At 41.6% G+C, this 17,249-nt stretch overlaps 1 protein-coding gene across 1 annotated transcript; it reads left to right on the top strand.

The window, feature by feature from the left end:
• Positions 1 to 1,468: 1,468 nt before the first annotated feature.
• Positions 1,469 to 15,545, top strand: CCT2 (chaperonin containing TCP1 subunit 2). Its single transcript, XM_075080824.1, has 16 exons — positions 1,469 to 1,680; positions 3,108 to 3,182; positions 3,657 to 3,722; positions 3,821 to 3,932; positions 4,822 to 4,898; positions 5,867 to 5,979; positions 6,532 to 6,734; positions 6,938 to 7,038; positions 7,123 to 7,250; positions 9,336 to 9,439; positions 11,192 to 11,311; positions 11,905 to 12,033; positions 12,128 to 12,231; positions 13,647 to 13,746; positions 14,422 to 14,563; positions 15,223 to 15,545. Exons 1-16 carry the CDS (start codon positions 1,678 to 1,680, stop codon positions 15,251 to 15,253), a joined length of 1,608 nt encoding a protein of 535 aa, XP_074936925.1. The 5' UTR covers positions 1,469 to 1,677; the 3' UTR covers positions 15,254 to 15,545.
• Positions 15,546 to 17,249: the final 1,704 nt, after the last annotated feature.

Raw genomic sequence — 17,249 nt, 5'->3', positions numbered from 1 at the left:
GAAAGAGCTGAGGTGATTTACAAAGCATATGCATTTATGAAAATACTAAAACAAGAGGCACTTTTTCTTCTTTCCTTCACTTATTCACAGCGTGACTTTAAAAATTGCCATTGGCACAACAGAGGTGAGGGCACTGCGTGGCTGGAACTGAGAGGCAGGAAACCAGAACTAGCGCTGTTGTTGGGCTCTTCCTAGTCAGGTCTGTCACTACTTTTACACACTATAAATCATCACTTTGTGATAGCCAAAAGTGCCTTAGACCAAATTTACAGACTGGCTGTAGTTTTCCTATGAGTATTTGATCTTCCAAAGGCTGTAACTCAGATTAATCATCTGAGGCACTTCAAAATCTTCCCCCCCCCCACCAGGTCACACCAGAGTAGCAGCAAATGTGAATTAAAATTAATCACTAGTTCAGCGCAAATCTTTATGAATGCTCTAATTATGAGATAAAAATAGTTAACATTCTTTTAGCTGGGTTATTAGCCCAAGCCAAAACTTAAGATATTTTTCTTCATAACTATGAGGAAAACTGAAGATGTTGAAATTCAAGCAGTACTCTGGTTTTCAGAACAAGGGTGGGGGGGGTAACATATCTAACTCTCTCAAGAAAACAAAGCAAAAATCCCAAAGAACTCGAAAAATACTAACCAGGTACTGACATAATAAAAAACAGAGGCAGGTGTGAAAGTTGGCAGAGTTCTAGTCATGTTGTTCTTTGCCATCTCCGTTGGGACGGCCAGTTTGAATCTCGAACAGCTTTGTGTATATACTAAGAGATTTTTATCTGGCAGCAAGAAGAGGGATACCAGCTAGGATTAATTCTTGAGGAACAAGTCATAGAAATTGACTGGTTCTTGTATGACCAGGTCACTAACAGGCTTTTTGTGTGGAGGAAAAGTAGCAACAGAACAAGGCTTGGATGTGGTCTCACGCATCTGCAAAGCTGCCAAGAGGGGAGTTACCCGTTTTTTAATATTGAAAAGAAGCATGTACTGAGTGGGGCTGTGCTGGGGTACCTCCTGCTCGCTGCTTTTAACTGGTGATGTGGGTGACCTAACAACAGGGACCGGTCCAGCAGGCACGCTGGAAGCCCAGAGCGGTGACTTAACGGGCTTTTGACCGCTTTGAGAACTGACCCCCGGGAATATGATGAAATTAAACTGGGGAAAGGGCAAAACTCCTCCGCTGGAGCAGAATTAACTCAGTGCCGCCCAGACGGCAGCTCCTCGGGAGAAGGGCCGGCTTGCTGCCAGGCGCTGCCAAGCACACCAGGCCCGGTGCTGCCGTACCAGCCGCCGGCGTGACCCAGGGCGGAGCAGGAGGCGACAGGCCTCCAAGTGACGTCACTCGTAACGAAAAAGAGGAACGTTGCCTCCCTGGGTCCGCCCACCGCCCTCAGGAGGCCGGGCCTGCCGCGGGGGGAGCGCGGGCCTGCCGCGGGGGGAGCGCGGGCCCGCCGGGGAACGGGAAAGGCGGGGCCAAAGGGGGGGCCCAGCCGCCGGCGGAGGGACGGGCCCCGCCGCGCCTCCCACAGCCCCACGCGCCGCCGGAAGCGGCCGCTCCTCTGACGCCACTTCCGCCGGGAGCTCGTGGGCGGGCTGCTGAGCCGCGCGCTAGTTCTCTGGGGGAGGTAGCGTCTGGCGGGACCTTGGCGGTACCGGTGGCAACGGCATCATGGTGAGCGGTGGGGCCGGCGGCGGGGCGACGCTTTTGCCCGGGAGGAGGGCGAGATGATGGCGGCGGCGCTCCCTGTAACCACGCGTACAGGGCCTGGCGGCCGCGCCCCTCCCCCGCGCTTTGTCCGGTTGCAGTGCTCGCGTGGGGGCGGCCTCGCGCCCTGCCCTGCGGGCGTGGGGTGGAGGAGGAGGAGGAGGAGGAATGAGGGCGGGTGTTGGGCCTAGAAGGTTCTAGAGGGCGCGCGAGTTGGGCCGGTGCCCCGTCCCCCTCGGCCCGCCCGCAGCAGCATGGCGGGAGGGAGGGCGGGAGGCCGCTTCTTCCCTCCTCTCCCCTCCTCTCCTCTCCTCTCCTCTCCTCTCCTCTCCCGTCCGGGGAGACCTGGAGGGGCGGCACCGAGGCGCCCAGCCGGGGTGGCCGCCCGCCCGAGGGCACCCGCTGGGAGCTGCCGTCGCGCCGTGCGGAGTCTCCTGCCGCACCCTTCCCACTTCTCTGGTCAAAGCCGTGATGTAACGGGCACCGAACTGGGAGAAAAACTGTGTGCTGATCACGCAGCGAAGTAAAAAGTCACGGAACTCTCTTAAGTGGGTTGAAGAGATATGTTCTTATCAAGAATTCCTAATTTCTATTCCTCATTCATATTAAGATAGGAATGGTAGGAAGACGTGCCAGGGGAGCTTTAGGTTGGGTATTAGGAAGAGTTTCTTCCCTCCGAGGGTGGTGGAGCACTGGAACAGGCTCCCCAGGGAGGCAGTCACGGTGCCAAACCTGGCAATATTCAAGAAGCACTTGGACAACACCCTCAGAGATATGGTGTGAATTTGGGGTTGTCCTGTGCAGGGACAGGAGTTGGACTCGATGATCCTTGTGGGTCCCTTCCAACTCAGGGCATTCCATGATTCTATAATACATCTGTTATTTTGGGATTTCATCCTAATTCATTTAAGTCCTTGAGTTCTTTGTGAGTATTAGTCTTTAAAGGCACATATTCATTACTGCTATAACTAATTTCCATGGAAATGCGAAAAAAATCAGGGTTCAACACAAATATCAAAGTATTAAAGACCCAGTGTGGTCAGTAGCTAGATTTTTTTAGGTTCTGCTGGCTGTACTTTGGGTGGTTTGGATCCGATGGTTCGCTGGGCAGAACAGCAACATACACATTGCTGTGAAGTAAGGTACCGATAACGGCCTTTCAGGCTCATAGATCAGTTTTGTAATCTCTGCACATGATTATAAGATTGCAAGATAAATTCACCTGGACTCTCTTAAAAATCTATCTTGAATATACCTTTTCTTTAAAGCAAATGGGATATAGAAATAAATCTTAATAAAAGCATTTTTTTAGGTTGTTAGTGTCAGGGATTCATTTTTAAAATATATTGTTTTATTGAAGCTAAAGGAATATTCTTATGTTAACTCTGTTTTAGGCTTCCATTTCTCTCGCTCCTGTGAACATTTTCAAGGCAGGTGCAGATGAAGAAAAGGCAGAAACAGCTCGGTTGGTAAGTTTAATTCTCAAAAAAAAAGGGTAATGCTTGGGGTAATTAAACTTTGTTTCTTCTACTGTTAAATGTGCTTTCAGCTTACGGTGAGGTAGAACTTCATCTGTCTCTTACTGGTTTTTCTTGTTGTATGCCTGAACAGAAGGTAGGAGGAGTGTTGTTTATACTAACGGTTAGAGAAACTCCTCATAATTGTTCAAAAACTAAGTAACTCTACCTTAGCTCAGAAGATTAGTGTTCATTGGAAGGCATTTCTTTTGGCTATGAGACAGGCATTCATGGTTTCTGTGAAAATTAAGTATATTTGATTTGGTTATCAAAATGTAGCAGTTAAGAAACTTGTACCCAGACTCTGCTGAAAGAAGTGTGGCTGTGGAAGGGTTGGGTTAGGATGTTTTCTTGGAAGTTACAGGCTAGCATATAATTCATGTATTAAAGTAGAAATAATTTGTTCTCTAATTTGCTTCATTTCAGTCATCCTTTGTTGGTGCCATTGCTATCGGTGACCTGGTCAAGAGCACTCTGGGGCCCAAAGGCATGGTAAGGCAGCTGCGAGTCCTCAGTGGTCATACCTGTTAATTTTGTTTTAATAGTTACCGTTGGGTTTCAAGCAGTATTCCAAATCTTGCATCTTGTAGGACAAGATTCTTTTAAGCACTGGGAGAGATAGCACAGTAACCGTGACCAATGATGGCGCAACAATCCTGAAAGCTATTGGAGTTGACAATCCAGCTGCCAAGGTCTTGGTTGGTGAGTTTTTAACAGCTTGCCTTGCATTTCTTAACTTGTAACTTTATTTGGTAGTTTTTATGTGTTCTTAGAAAAATATTCTTCAGATAATGTGAAAAATTGAAGGGAGGAGGGGCAGAATTCCTGAAGTAGGGAGGCCAAGGTGTTTCAAGAGTTGTGGAACTCTGCAAAAGTAAAACTGAAGTATATGCTGCTCTTGCAAAACTGTTCTGGTGTCTCCTTGTCTTCCCTCAACCCTGGTTTGTCCCAGGAGTCAGAAGGGACAGAAGGCAGCTGTCTGGCCCTCTTTTTTCCACTGGGAAAATTCAGAACAGAAATCTACTGGGGTACAGAAGTTCTGTCTGGCTCTTCCTGATTTAAATCTTTTTTAATCATTTAATAAGCATTATGCTCTGGACAGAGTTTACTGTTGTGATCAACTGTCTTAGTGTGCAAATGGTCCAGTTCTAGTGACAAGCAGGACCCTGAACAATTCAGTGTCAAGATTCTGAATGATTTTTTTGCTGGGTCCTTGTTTATCAGTAGTTCACGCAGCATACTTGGTTATTATAGTCTCTGATCTGTATTCGTATCTTGGAGCTTCTATCCGGCCCTGCTTCTTTTGATGACCAACTTTACGAATGGAGAGAGAGGGAAGCAGCTCTTGACCATCACCAGGCTGGAACTGGTGTCCAAGTGGCAAGTAAAGAGCAGGAGTTTAAAGGATGCTGAATTCTATTTGCATCCCAGGTTTTTCTGTGGCTTAGAGAGTGACCTCTTTAAACTGTTGAAGAGTAAAATTCTTTTTTCTTCTCCAAACTAATGTGATATAAGAATAATTGTACATGAAGCTGGTACTGGCGAGCATGGTATTTTGAATCAAAACATTAATCTAGTGTTCCTTCTTTAGATATGTCAAAGGTTCAGGATGATGAAGTTGGTGATGGAACTACATCTGTGACAGTGTTGGCAGCTGAATTACTGAGGGTGACGTATTACACTTTTTCAGATGTTTCTATTTGAAAGCGTGCTCCTGTGATATCAATAGGAGGTGCATTATTTGCTGTTTATGAAGAGGGCTCCCAAAGCATAGGAAAGCCTTACTCTCTTGCTATTGAAATTGATAAGAGAAAACCCCCACAGGCATTCCATCATATTTTTTTAATATATATTTTAGACTATATTCCTTATTTATAAATTCACAAGTATTTTTATTTGGTACATTTTAGAAAACTATTTTCTCTTATTTCATTATGCAAGTGAAACATAGAAGTATCACTCTCACAGGCCACTTCCCTGGATGTTGCACTGGGCAGCATGCAGCACTGCTTAGCTGTGAAGATCAGTCCGCTGAAATCCTTTTCAATAACATTAATGGGGGAGGAAAAAAAAAGGAATGTTAAATTCTGTTCTTGTGTGCACAAGACTTGAAATTATACTGTTCCTTTAAACTCTGCATGGGTTTTATGTTTACATAAATGTTTATACTGCCAAACTAAATCTGGAATTACTATGAAAGAGACTTCAGAAGTGAGGAATTCTTGTTAGCAGAGCTGTGCTAGTGAATCTAATCTCAGATCTAAGAACTCTGATCAAGAGTATCTGAGAAATGATCCAACAGCTTGCCAGGTTTCTTGCTAAAAGGGAGTTTGGAGATGTTTGGGGTGTTTTTTCCAACTACAATTTAAATTGCAGCTATAAGTGAACAGGAACTGATCTCCATTGGAGTTAGGATTTTTTTTTCATTAGTCAAAATTTCTTGACAGTATTCCAAGGGCAGGTCATATTTGCCTAGATTGGAAAAAAATACTGCCAGTAGGGTGACTTTAATTCCATTGCTAGAGCTCTCAGGCTTTTACTGCTATTCAGGATTTTCTGATTACTTGGAAGTGTCCTTCTAGGTAGCGTAAATTTACCTTGGGGGGAAAAACTAATGATTGACTTCATTTAACTAGGAGGCAGAATTACTGATTTCAAAGAAAATTCATCCTCAGACCATCATTGCGGGCTGGAGAGCAGCCACAAAAGCTTCGAGAGAGGCACTTTTGAAAGCAGCTGTGGATCATGGGTTAGTAACGTGCATTTGCTGTAACTTCTTATAAACCAGTCAAGATTAAAACATCGGTGAGAATTATATACCACTGGGAAATTCTTCACTCTCTTTTAAGTAGTGTAAAGGCTGAATTTATAAATTTTAAGTTAAGAAAGGAAAGACTTTTTTTTTCAGATGAACTACAGAAGCTTTATGAAATTATTCAAAATTACTTAGGATGTGCATAAATAAAATACGAGCAATAATTTGCTTGCTCCCTAGAACAAAAATCTGAGCTGTTACTTCAGTTTTCATACTCTGATTTTAAATGTGACTATTTTCTTTAACTGACACTTGGAGAGCGCAGACTTTCTGAAGGTGAATCCAAAAGTTCTCCTAATTGAACTTGTATTTCAAGTAGAAGGTTGTATTCCAGGACTCTGGAGGGATTCTGTGTAGCATTCCTCAAAATGGAACATGGTACGCACAGGTAGACGCTAGAAGCAGCAGGGAGAGACTGACATTGATAGGTTAACACCAGTTAAGGCTTTCAGAATTTTCACTTTAACTGTACTGACTTTATTTTAGTGATGATGAAGTGAAGTTCCGCGAAGACTTGATGAACATTGCAGGAACGACTCTTTCATCAAAATTACTTACTCATCATAAAGATCACTTTGTCAAGCTGGCAGTAGAAGCTGTTCTTAGGCTGAAAGGTTCTGGTAATTTGGAGGCTATCCATGTCATTAAGAAACTTGGTGGAAGTTTGGCTGATTCCTACTTGGATGAAGGTAAGTCTCTGTGTGTTGGCTGTTAAGTGCGCTTGAGAAATAAAGCTGTTAAAAGTTACACATCTCTCTACAAATATGTTCTAGGAAAGACTGCTATGTTATATTTATTATTCAATTTAATAATGAGGAAGTTTTGTAATAATTTAAATGACTTGTTCTCCTTTTTTAATTTGAAGTCTTACAAGATCTTTCTGTTACTACAGGCTTTTTACTTGACAAGAAGATTGGTGTGAATCAGCCAAAAAGAATTGAAAATGCAAAGATTCTCATTGCAAATACTGGTATGGATACAGACAAGATTAAGGTGTGTTACGGAACTACTGCTGTGAAATGGTGTTTTTGTAAATAGAATTAATTTTTAGACTGAACACTTGTTTTCTTTATTTAGATTTTTGGCTCTCGCGTTAGAGTGGACTCTACAGCAAAAGTAGCAGAAATAGAGCAGGCAGAAAAAGAAAAAATGAAGGAGAAGGTAGAGCGTATTCTTAAGCATGGAATAAACTGCTTTATTAACAGGTATGTGTTTTCTTGGAAAAAGGCAAGTGTTACAAAGTAGCAAGATTTTAATATTGTATGAGTGTGAAGAACATTATGCCTGTATCTGTAAAATTGGTGATCTTGCCTAATGCTTAATTGATTCACCTTACTGAGGTTGATGTTCTTTCATGTGCTTCCCCTCAACACCATGGCCCCTTTTTTGTTTTTGTTTTGTTTTAAAGAGGAAGAACTGATGTTGTTTAATCAAGGATCCATGCTTAAGTCCAAGTGAAGTGATGTCACTATACTTTGACACTAACAGATTTAGTTATGAATACCAGCAGCATTGTCCACATCCATATCCCCCCTTTTGGGGGGAAACTGGTGCTGAAAGAATCTCTGCTTCTGAATGTGTTTAGTTCAGACTGAACCAGCTATGTTTTATCCTGCATTAAAATGCTGGTGTTGGAGTACTGCTCCAAATTCAGGAGTGTTTCAGAGGCCCCTCTGCTCCCTGTCATGAACCTTTTATACACATCTTTGAAAGTGTGGAGGAAAGCCATTTTCATGTAATGATTCATTCAGCTCATAAGAAATGTCACGATCTAAGGTAATTATTTTTGTTAGCAGTGAACTTCTCTTTTAAACTGTCACAGTGCAAAAAACCCATTCAGTTATTTAATGATATGAGAAATGCTTCTGCCTTTCAGTAATCCTCACTTGGGTGGAACTGCTGTACATGCGAGTAGCTTGGCTCCTGGTATTTCAGCTCATTGCGTAGTCTACTAGGAAGCTGATTAGCTAGTAGTACCCGAAAGGATGGGAGTTGTAAGAGCAGCACTGTTTTGCACAACAGCAAAGATATACTCTTTCAGGACAGAGTGCATCTTATAACTTGCCTTCAAAATTTGCGTTAAACATCGGTAAGAGCTGCTGACAGACTGACGAATCTCAGTCTCTCCATCTGTCATGTTTTACATACATTGTGTGCATTTACATACATTTACATACATTGTGTGCAAGTATAGGCAAAATGGGTATTCCATCCAGTGGACGTGGTACAAATACAAGAACTAGAGTCAGAAGTCTTGCTGGCAAACTGATAGAAGAATCCTTGGAGGTATGCAAAGAAAAAATCCTGAACTCCATGGCTCTTACTCAGTGTGCTTGTAACACAGGTAGTGGCCCTAAGGAAGCTCAGGTAGCAGTCAGTCGCTGTAGCCAGGCTAGTGGTACTCCAGTTAGGTTGACTCTTGACTTTCAGATTTATTCCCTGACAAAACTTCTGTTTATAGCCATACTGTAGATCCACTTCACATCTGATACTATAAATGTTAGCCAGCTCAATACCTCTGACGAGATGTTTGACAAAGGTCAAGGCTATATGGATGGCAAGTTGGAAGAATCTTCTCTGTGCATACCCAGCAGTGCCAATTGTCTCTTCTGAAGATAGGTTAGAAACATCTCTTTTTGGCAGAGATGGCATCTCCCAGCCCCTGCTGAATCTTTACAATACTCAGTCTCTAATTTGGAAGGGAAAAATAATTTGGCTTAGCACTCCTGAATGGTTGTTGACCATTCAGCTTTAATTGACTACTTTGCTCTAGAGAGAGAGGGATACATGTTAACAAGAGAGCACATACTCTTCTCTGTGGTTTGCTATTTGTTTTGCAAGACTGGCTGTTTATTGTTCCCAGAGAGTTGTGTACTGTTTGGATTTTGTATTGGTGAAGGAATTAAAGATGTTACTTCACATGTTACTCTAGTGCACTCTGCTAGAGTAGGCAGTTAAGTGCTCAGCAGCACTTAGGATCAAAGGACTTAAAATTTAAAGCATATGGGCCCCTGTGATAGTGTGTCTTCAAGGGAAGGATATTTCAAAGAGCTTTAGTAGTTTTAATTTTTTATTTTTTTTTTTTAGCTTTTTATGTTTTCCTGTCACTGCATTTGCTTCTGTGTGGTGTAACGTTCTGCATGTGGCAGGTACCTCACATACTGACTTTGTAGCTTTCAGAGATCTGTCCGTGTCCATGCTACGGAGAATCAGGTGTCCTTTGTTAACTCTGGTATTCAAAAGGTTTGCTCAATATGTAATGAGAAGATGTGCCCGTGTTTTAATTGTAGGCAGTTGATCTACAACTACCCTGAACAGCTCTTTGGAGCTGCTGGCGTTATGGCTATCGAACATGCAGACTTTGCTGGTGTAGAACGTCTGGCTCTTGTTACAGGTGCGTAGAGTACCTTGTTGGTGGGTCACATTATTTGTTTGATCTTTAGTAAATTTTAATGCTTGATCACCTCATTTGTACTTTTTACTATTAAGCAGATCTGTGAACATAAAAAGTACTCCAAATAAGCTCTATTTTCCAGTACTTAAATACAAAAGTATATGGAGGACCCTGTCAAATTGGCCGTAAAACTTTGAAATTACTTTGTTGATTTATCAACTGCTATAAGACTGTCAGTATTTTTTCAGAAGCAGGTAACTCAATTTCTATCTTTACTATGTTACACTTACATGTTAAATGTCTGTTTTGATTCTGAATCATGTCTGCATGACGACTTAAACATTTTTCTCTAGCAACTGTGGATGAAGGATCATAATGCTAACTGTGGAATATAATTTAGCCAGCTAGTGCCAGTTAGTAATTTTCTTCCATATTTTAAAAATATTTTCAGTTAAATCCCTGCTTGATAAACCTTTGAAATGTTTGTTTTCTAGGGAAAAGATGAAACTTAATGATAGAATAAGATGATAAATCCACAAGTTAGTTAATACCATCTTGTTATAAGTGGCTGTTGTTTGTAATAACAGAGTAGACTGAAGAGTCATCCTTTGTTAAAAATGTGGGCCTGAGTCATCGACTCGAGGTGGACCTCAAATGACATGAACAACCTGGATATTTTTAGTGGTGGTTAGTGTAAATGTGACTCTAGTAACTAATGAAAATGAAACATCTCGAATGCTACAGATGATTCTCATTGCTGAAGTTAAAGGTAGTTAACTGGAACATCAGAGAAAATTGGTTATGAAAGTGATCAAGAGAATGGATAACTTGCTTTGCTGGGAGAAGGGAAAAGATACTTGTTTAGCTTAGCAAAGCTGAAGTAGGAATTGTGTATAACGTTCTATAGGCACGTTGACGCAGGCAAACACTTGATTGAGAGGAACAGTGCTCATGTTCTGGAACAAATTCAAAGCAAATTTTGTAGGCAGGGCAAATGGACCATATCAGACCACGCTGCATCAAAAAGTATAGCTTAAAAAAATAGACAAGCTTTTCATAAGCACAAACTCTCTACTGCAAATCTTGTCTTTCCTTGTACTGCTACAACTACAGCAATGCTGCAAGCTGATTGGAATAACTGAGCATACATTGGGAGTGAATATATGTAAATGGTTTTCTAATGTGAAGAGCAAAGTACTAGAACAATATTGCATTCAGAGACATTTTGGTGTTTGTGATATCAGATTTGTTTATGAATGGTGTGCTATAGCACTGCTATGACAAGACATGAGATGCATGATTCAGGAGAGTGGTGGCCAGGGGTTCTCAGCTGCTGTCAGGCAGGCAAAATGAATGCTGGCACAAGCTTGAGTTTAAAAACGCAACAAACTTTATTTAGTATTTTATAAATACTTCATCAGTAAGTACTGCTAAAACTTTTAAACAGATTGACATTTTAATACTGCCGAATATCAATATTTAGTCTCTAATACAGGCAGAACTCAAAAGCGTAACAGCTGTTGTAGTTCTTGTGATGTGACACAAAATATTGGTGTTTTAAGGACGTGTCAACATCAACAGAAGGTTTCTGGTGCTGTATGCTGACATTGGAAAAATTCAGCTTATCAGTAGCTTTAATTTCAGTTTATTTTTTGGGCAGTTATGAAGATGACCCCCGCCTTGGTTAGACCTTGCCTGAGTAGATGCTTTCATCATGAGCTCTTTGGCTTTTATATGATCTTATATTTGTAGGTGGTGAAATTGCATCAACCTTTGATCACCCTGAGCTAGTAAAACTAGGAAGCTGCAAGCTTATTGAAGAAGTCATGATTGGAGAAGATAAACTCATTCATTTCTCTGGAGTGGCAATGGGTAAGTGTTTTACGACTAATGGAGTCTTGTAACATTTCTGTTAACCCTGTGCTAACACTGTTCGGTTACCGGGATGGCATAGGAATTTTGTAGTGATTCATGTAACCATTTTTCTCAAAGCCTTGCTCTTCAGTAAAAATCCTGCCAAGATGCATGTTCATGGTTAAAATTGTTCATCTACATAATATTAAACATAGGCATAAACATTTGTAAAGATGGGAAGCAAAATTTGTGATTTGGAAGATTAAATTGACAAGAAAAGTAGCAACCTGTCATGCTTCAAGAACTCCAGATCTTGTTCTATAAATGCCAATACTGTAAGTTTCTGATGGGATGTTTTGAAATAACATTCATTTTCTAATAAAATAAATAAGGAGTTGTGGAGCAGTTAATTGATAAAAGCAATAGCATGGTGTTAATTGTTTCATTCTACCTGTAAAATGTCGTCGTGCTTTCTTTTTGCCCCAAATGCTCTGTGTAAAACTTGATGGCAGTGATAGCGAAACCGTTACAAATGCTTTGCGGTAGTCTCTTTTTTTTGTCTTTGGTTTGTTGTTGTTTTTTTTAAATCTTTTTGCATTTGCACTTTTTAGGTGAAGCTTGCACCATAGTTTTGCGTGGAGCAACACAGCAGATTCTAGATGAAGCAGAGAGGTCTTTGCATGATGCTCTCTGTGTTCTTGCCCAGACTGTGAAGGACACTAGAACTGTGTATGGTGGAGGTGAGTATTAGATTCTTTGTACTTTGTACCTGATACACACTTTGTATTACTGTTCAAGTCAGATATGAAATATCTGTGTGTCTTAAACAAATAGGTTGTTCAGAGATGCTGATGGCTAACGCTGTTGCAGAACTTGCCATCAGAACACCTGGCAAAGAGTCAGTTGCAATGGAGTCCTTTGCAAAGGCTTTACGAATGGTAAGTATGTTTAATCAGTGAAACTTTGCATCTGTTAATCCAGCAATCTTAAGTTTACTAACTTCTGACATCAGATAGTTGCTTTTCTTTCAACTAGCACATTAAAATCTTGGCTGATTCACTTGACAACGGATTTAGAAAAGATAAATCCTTCTGTTCTATTGATACTCTAGTGCTATTTGATAGTACTAGAGCATGAATACAATCTAGAAGTTTCTAGACTTGCATTGGAGATTGCCTTTTAGCAGGAAATAGAGTACCACAAGAAAGGTTTATAGAATATTATGGTGCTAACAGACTGTTAATTAGAGAAAAATTCCTGGATATTAGGGAAAACCTTCCTTAAGAAGTGAAAGACTACAGGAAAATATTTCTCGCAAAAAATGAAATTATAGAGCATGGTAAGACTTGGCATTACCTCAGAAATAGTCCTTGTATCAGCAATAGTGTGGCCAGCAGGAGTAGGGAAGTGATCTTGCCCCTGTACCCAGCACTGGTGGGGCCGCACATTGAATACTATGTTCAGTTTTGGGCCCCTCAGTGCAAGAGGAAAATTGTGGTGCTGGAGCATGTCCAGAGAAGGGCAACAAAGCTGGTGAAGGATCTGGAGAGCAAGTCTTACAAGGAGAGGTTGAGGGAGCTGGGGTTGTTTAGCCTGGAGAAGAGGAGGCTGAGGGGAGACCTTCTCGCTCTCTGCAACTACCTGAAAGGAGGTTGTAGTGAGGTGGGTGTTGGTCTCTTCTCCCAAGTAATAGGACGAGAGGAAATGTCCTCAAGTTGCATCAGGGGAGGTTTAGATTGGATATTGGGAAAACTTTCTTTACTGAAAGAGTGGTCAGTCATCGGAACAGGCTGCCCAGAGAGGTGGTGGAGTCACCATCCCTGGAGGTATTTAAAAGACTTGTAGATGTGGCACTTGGGGACGTGGTTTAGTGGTGGACTTGGCAGTGTGGGTAACAGTTGGACTCAATGATCTTAGAGGTCTTTTCCAACCTAAATGATTCTATGATTCAGTCAGCACATGTAATTTACACTGCTGTCACTTAAACAATGAACAGAGTGATCTGGTGGTTAATACTACCAGCAAGCTTCTGTCCTTAAAATGAAAACATTTCTCCAGTTGTTGTCTGAAATAAGAGAGACAGATTTCTTCATGTCCATGTAAAGTGAAGTGGTAAATCTGATAATGAGCTTCTGTCCTCTCATCTACGGTCTTAAACAAAACCCTTTGAAGTGTAGTTTGATTTCGTACCCTCACCCCAAAACTTATGATCACTGTAACAGAACATCTGCCATGTTTTTGAAACTTCTTTTCTTGAAACTTAATAGTAAACCAGTAATAACAAAATGTGTTTCATGTTTACTAGGGATTAATCCCTGCATTCATTAAAAACAACCTGTGCTTGTCCCCTTAGATCCCAACAATAATAGCTGATAATGCTGGCTATGACAGTGCAGATTTGGTTGCTCAGCTCAGGGCTGCTCACAGTGAAGGGAAGACTACTTACGGACTTGGTAAGGGGTTTGATACTGCTTCTGTTACTGGGTTGGTGTTTGGGAGGGCAGTGAGGCTTATTAAACTTGGCCACATCCCTTTGTCACTGATACACTCAGCTGGAAGAACTGAATATGTTGATTTCCATTTGCTTTGCAGAGAATGGAGGCATACGATGTCGCATTCCTTTATAACTTTACCAGGCTTTTCACAATAAAGTGAAAAGCTTTGGTTTTGAAGGGGATGGTTTCCACCTGTAAAACCACTTTCCTTGCTTACATTGTGTCTAGTTATATGAAGCTCAAAAAGAAAGGCACTGATATAAAGAGAAACAAACAAAGAACCAACGCAACCCAGCCCTTCCCCCATCAACTTAAAAAAGTTTTTGAGAAGAATTCTGAAGTTGATAAACCTAAGAAAATAGTGCTGAGTCCTCTTGAAATTTTGCCTCCTTTTCCCAGTGTATAAATTTTTCATAATTATTTTTTTTCTTATAATTGCAACACGTTAGGCTTAAATCAGGAGCCTTGAAGTGAAAGACTTCATTTAATACTTCCCTTACTACCAATATGGTTCGTTTGAGCAGGCAAGTTACCGTTCTGCCAGCGGCTTGTAATTTTGTGATGTAATGCCTTAAAAAAAAGAAAAGTTTAAAAAACCCCACCCCAAACAAACTCTTGATGTGTCTCTTCTAGATATGAAAGAGGGTACCATTGGAGACATGGCAGTCTTGGGAGTAACAGAAAGTTTCCAAGTCAAGAGACAAGTTTTGCTGAGTGCAGCTGAAGCAGCGGAAATGATTCTTCGTGTTGATGACATTATTAAAGCAGCACCAAGGTAGGATTTGAGTCAGTTAAAATGATACAGAATAATCTTCTGTGAAAGCGTAACTGTGTAGAAAAGTCTTGTTCTAAAAATATTTTATTTACAATGAAGACTGACGTCTGACATGCTCTAACGTTCATGTTACATGATTTGTTTTGCTCTAGGAGTATGAACAGGCCTTCAGAGCCATCAGCGTGCTTAAATTGGCATGCTGAGCAATGCCTAGTTAACCTTAGGTCACCAGCTACTTGTGTGCCACATATAGTACTAAAACATCTGCAAAAGTGGCTGACCAAAATGTAAGGGATCATGCTGCGTTTTTTTTTTTTTTTCCTCTTGGGAAAAATTGTAGTTAAAAGTGCAGCTGCTTCTGAAGTGGAATCGGCAGCTAAAACCTCAGTTGTTCAAGATGATTGGGAAGAAATTCCACTTCAAGGCAGGTTTAACCCGTGAGCGCCCGCTGCTGGGCCAGTGTGCACTGTTTTGTGAACCACAGGTTTTTACTGTGGTCAGAGGTGCGGTATTAGCTTTGAGGTGATAATGCCTTTTGTGCTGTGAGATAAAAGCAGCATTGAACACAAAATATCAACTAAAAATTAAAAATAAGGGTGGGTGGGGAGGTTGGTGCAGTGTCAGGGGCCATTTTCTGAGTTTTTTCTTTTTCTTCCCAGAAAACGCGTACCAGACCATCGCCCATGTTAAATTTTCTTCAGCAGCTGAGGATGTGTGGACCAGATCTCACAGAGTAATTTTTTTTTAATAATCTAATTTTCGTGAGGTTACAGAACAGAAGCTTGAGATGAGCATCTCCATCAATGGCATGAAATAACTGTCTCCAGTTGGTTTTAACTTATTTCAGTTTGTGTGTTGTGGGGAAGATTCACTTTCAAGTAAATCAGGGGTTTTATACAACCCTATTCCTTCTGTTTCTCTCCAGGTTCCACTTAAAATACACAAGAAATAAAATAAAAAAAATAAATTGAAATCCACCAAAGTTGTAGTTGTCTTTGTGTAGAACCAAGAAGGGCAGCTCTGTTAGGAGAGTGGCGGTGCGCATCCTCCCTCCTCGGACGCTTGGAGCGGCGAGCAGGCAGTGGGGGCTAAGGCTAACCTCTCCATCCCTTGTAGCGTGCTGGTTCGGGTTGACTCGGTGCATTTAGTGTGAGCGGTTTATTCCAGTCCTGGCTGTGCAGGTGTTGAGTTGGGATCCTAGAAACTGGATCTGAAGTTAAATGTTACCCTTTTCTAGTGATGCTGGAGTATTACTCAATTTTTGATGATGAAGAGAAAAAGCTCAAGAGGAACCTTGGTCAATGCCCAGAACTACAACTTCAGGGGTTTTACAGCTTTTTACACCACAAACTTTATGTAGATAGGAGTTCTGCTGAGGGGTGTTGAGAGGAAGGTGCAGTCTGGGAGAGAGATCAGCATCCTGGACCAAAGAGGCTGTGTTTGAGTACAACGTACTGGGCTCAGGCTGACTGTACCAACACCTATTATTGGTGGGAAATGTGCCAGGCTGCATTGCATTCCTGTTTTCTCCCTTTTCCTCCCCTCCCCCCCCTTTCATATCTGTTGCGGCCTATCTTTATATTCTCTTTGCTATTCCAGTAGTTGCTGCAAAGGCAACGTGTTTCTTAATTGAACTGTTTTATGCTTGGGTCGTAAGGAAGTTTGTGATGCCTGCAGCAGTCTTCCCACGGATCCCTGATGACTGTAAGCAGACACAAGTGGAGGCACCCTGTCTGTGTGGGAGCCTGTCGAGAGGTGCCAGCTGGGCGTCGTGGCCCTCCTGGCCCTGCAAGTGTAGTGCAGCACCTTGGCAAACACTGGGGAAGCCTGCCAAAGCAGGAAGATTAATTGGAAATCAAGAAAGTGTCTGTGCAAACATCTTTCTCCCTTAGGTTTCCTGAAATGAAGAGAATCTGCTTACAAAACGCTCCTCCAAACTCAAACCAGACTCTCTTCAGATCTCCAAAAGTGGCAATACCATGTAAAGAGCGTGGTGTTAAATACAAACCATTGACAAGCAGGTGAAAGTGCCTTCTTCCCCTCCCCCTCAGGTAAAAAAAGTGCCAATCAGTTCCACAGAACATCCAACTATCTGAACTAGAATTTTAACATCTGACCATTGCATGTTAATAGAGCCCCAAACATCTTGTCGAATAATTTTGTTTTGCAGGAAGAAATAGTTTGTTGGAACAAGGTTGGATAAAGAATTTGGAAAGAGACAATTCAGTTATTTCCAAAGAAGGATGGTTTAAACTCAGTGACATGCTAGTACGCTTTATTTCGTTTAATGAATAGTAAGCATGCTACATGGATGCCAGCCAGATCCAAATTCAGACTTCATTTAACAAGACAGCAAGTGCTAGCAGAGTCTATATATTTCCAGATAATTCTTGAAGCATGTAAGTGACACTAAGCAGCCTCGAACTGGCATTGAATCAAACCTTTTCTGGGAAGTCAACTGCTGCTTCTGCAGGCTGCGCTGGTGAGACAGTTCCACTGACGAGTGAGGCAGAGAGGGGGAAGTGGCTGTTCTGCACCACCAAGGGCTCCCCACCCTTTAAAAAAATCCAAGCCATCTTTTACTGAACGCAGTGATACGTGCTATAGAATCAAAAGCTAAAAATGTCATTCTGAGCCAGGTTTCTTTTCTGTGTTACACAATTAAAGCAAAACACGCTTCTTAAAA

Source organism: Phalacrocorax aristotelis, chromosome 1 (genome assembly GCF_949628215.1).
Source record: "Phalacrocorax aristotelis chromosome 1, bGulAri2.1, whole genome shotgun sequence".
In the NCBI taxonomy this organism is placed as follows: domain Eukaryota; kingdom Metazoa; phylum Chordata; class Aves; order Suliformes; family Phalacrocoracidae; genus Phalacrocorax; species Phalacrocorax aristotelis.
Note: the sequence above shows the minus strand (reverse complement) of the source record. Positions and strands in the feature narration are given on the sequence as shown.

Coding starts and splice junctions, on each gene's coding strand:
- CCT2 (XM_075080824.1), top strand. Junction 4,899..5,866: donor TGGCAGCTGAATTACTGAGG/GTGACGTATTAC, acceptor TCATTTAACTAG/GAGGCAGAATTACTGATTTC. Junction 6,735..6,937: donor TGATTCCTACTTGGATGAAG/GTAAGTCTCTGT, acceptor CTGTTACTACAG/GCTTTTTACTTGACAAGAAG.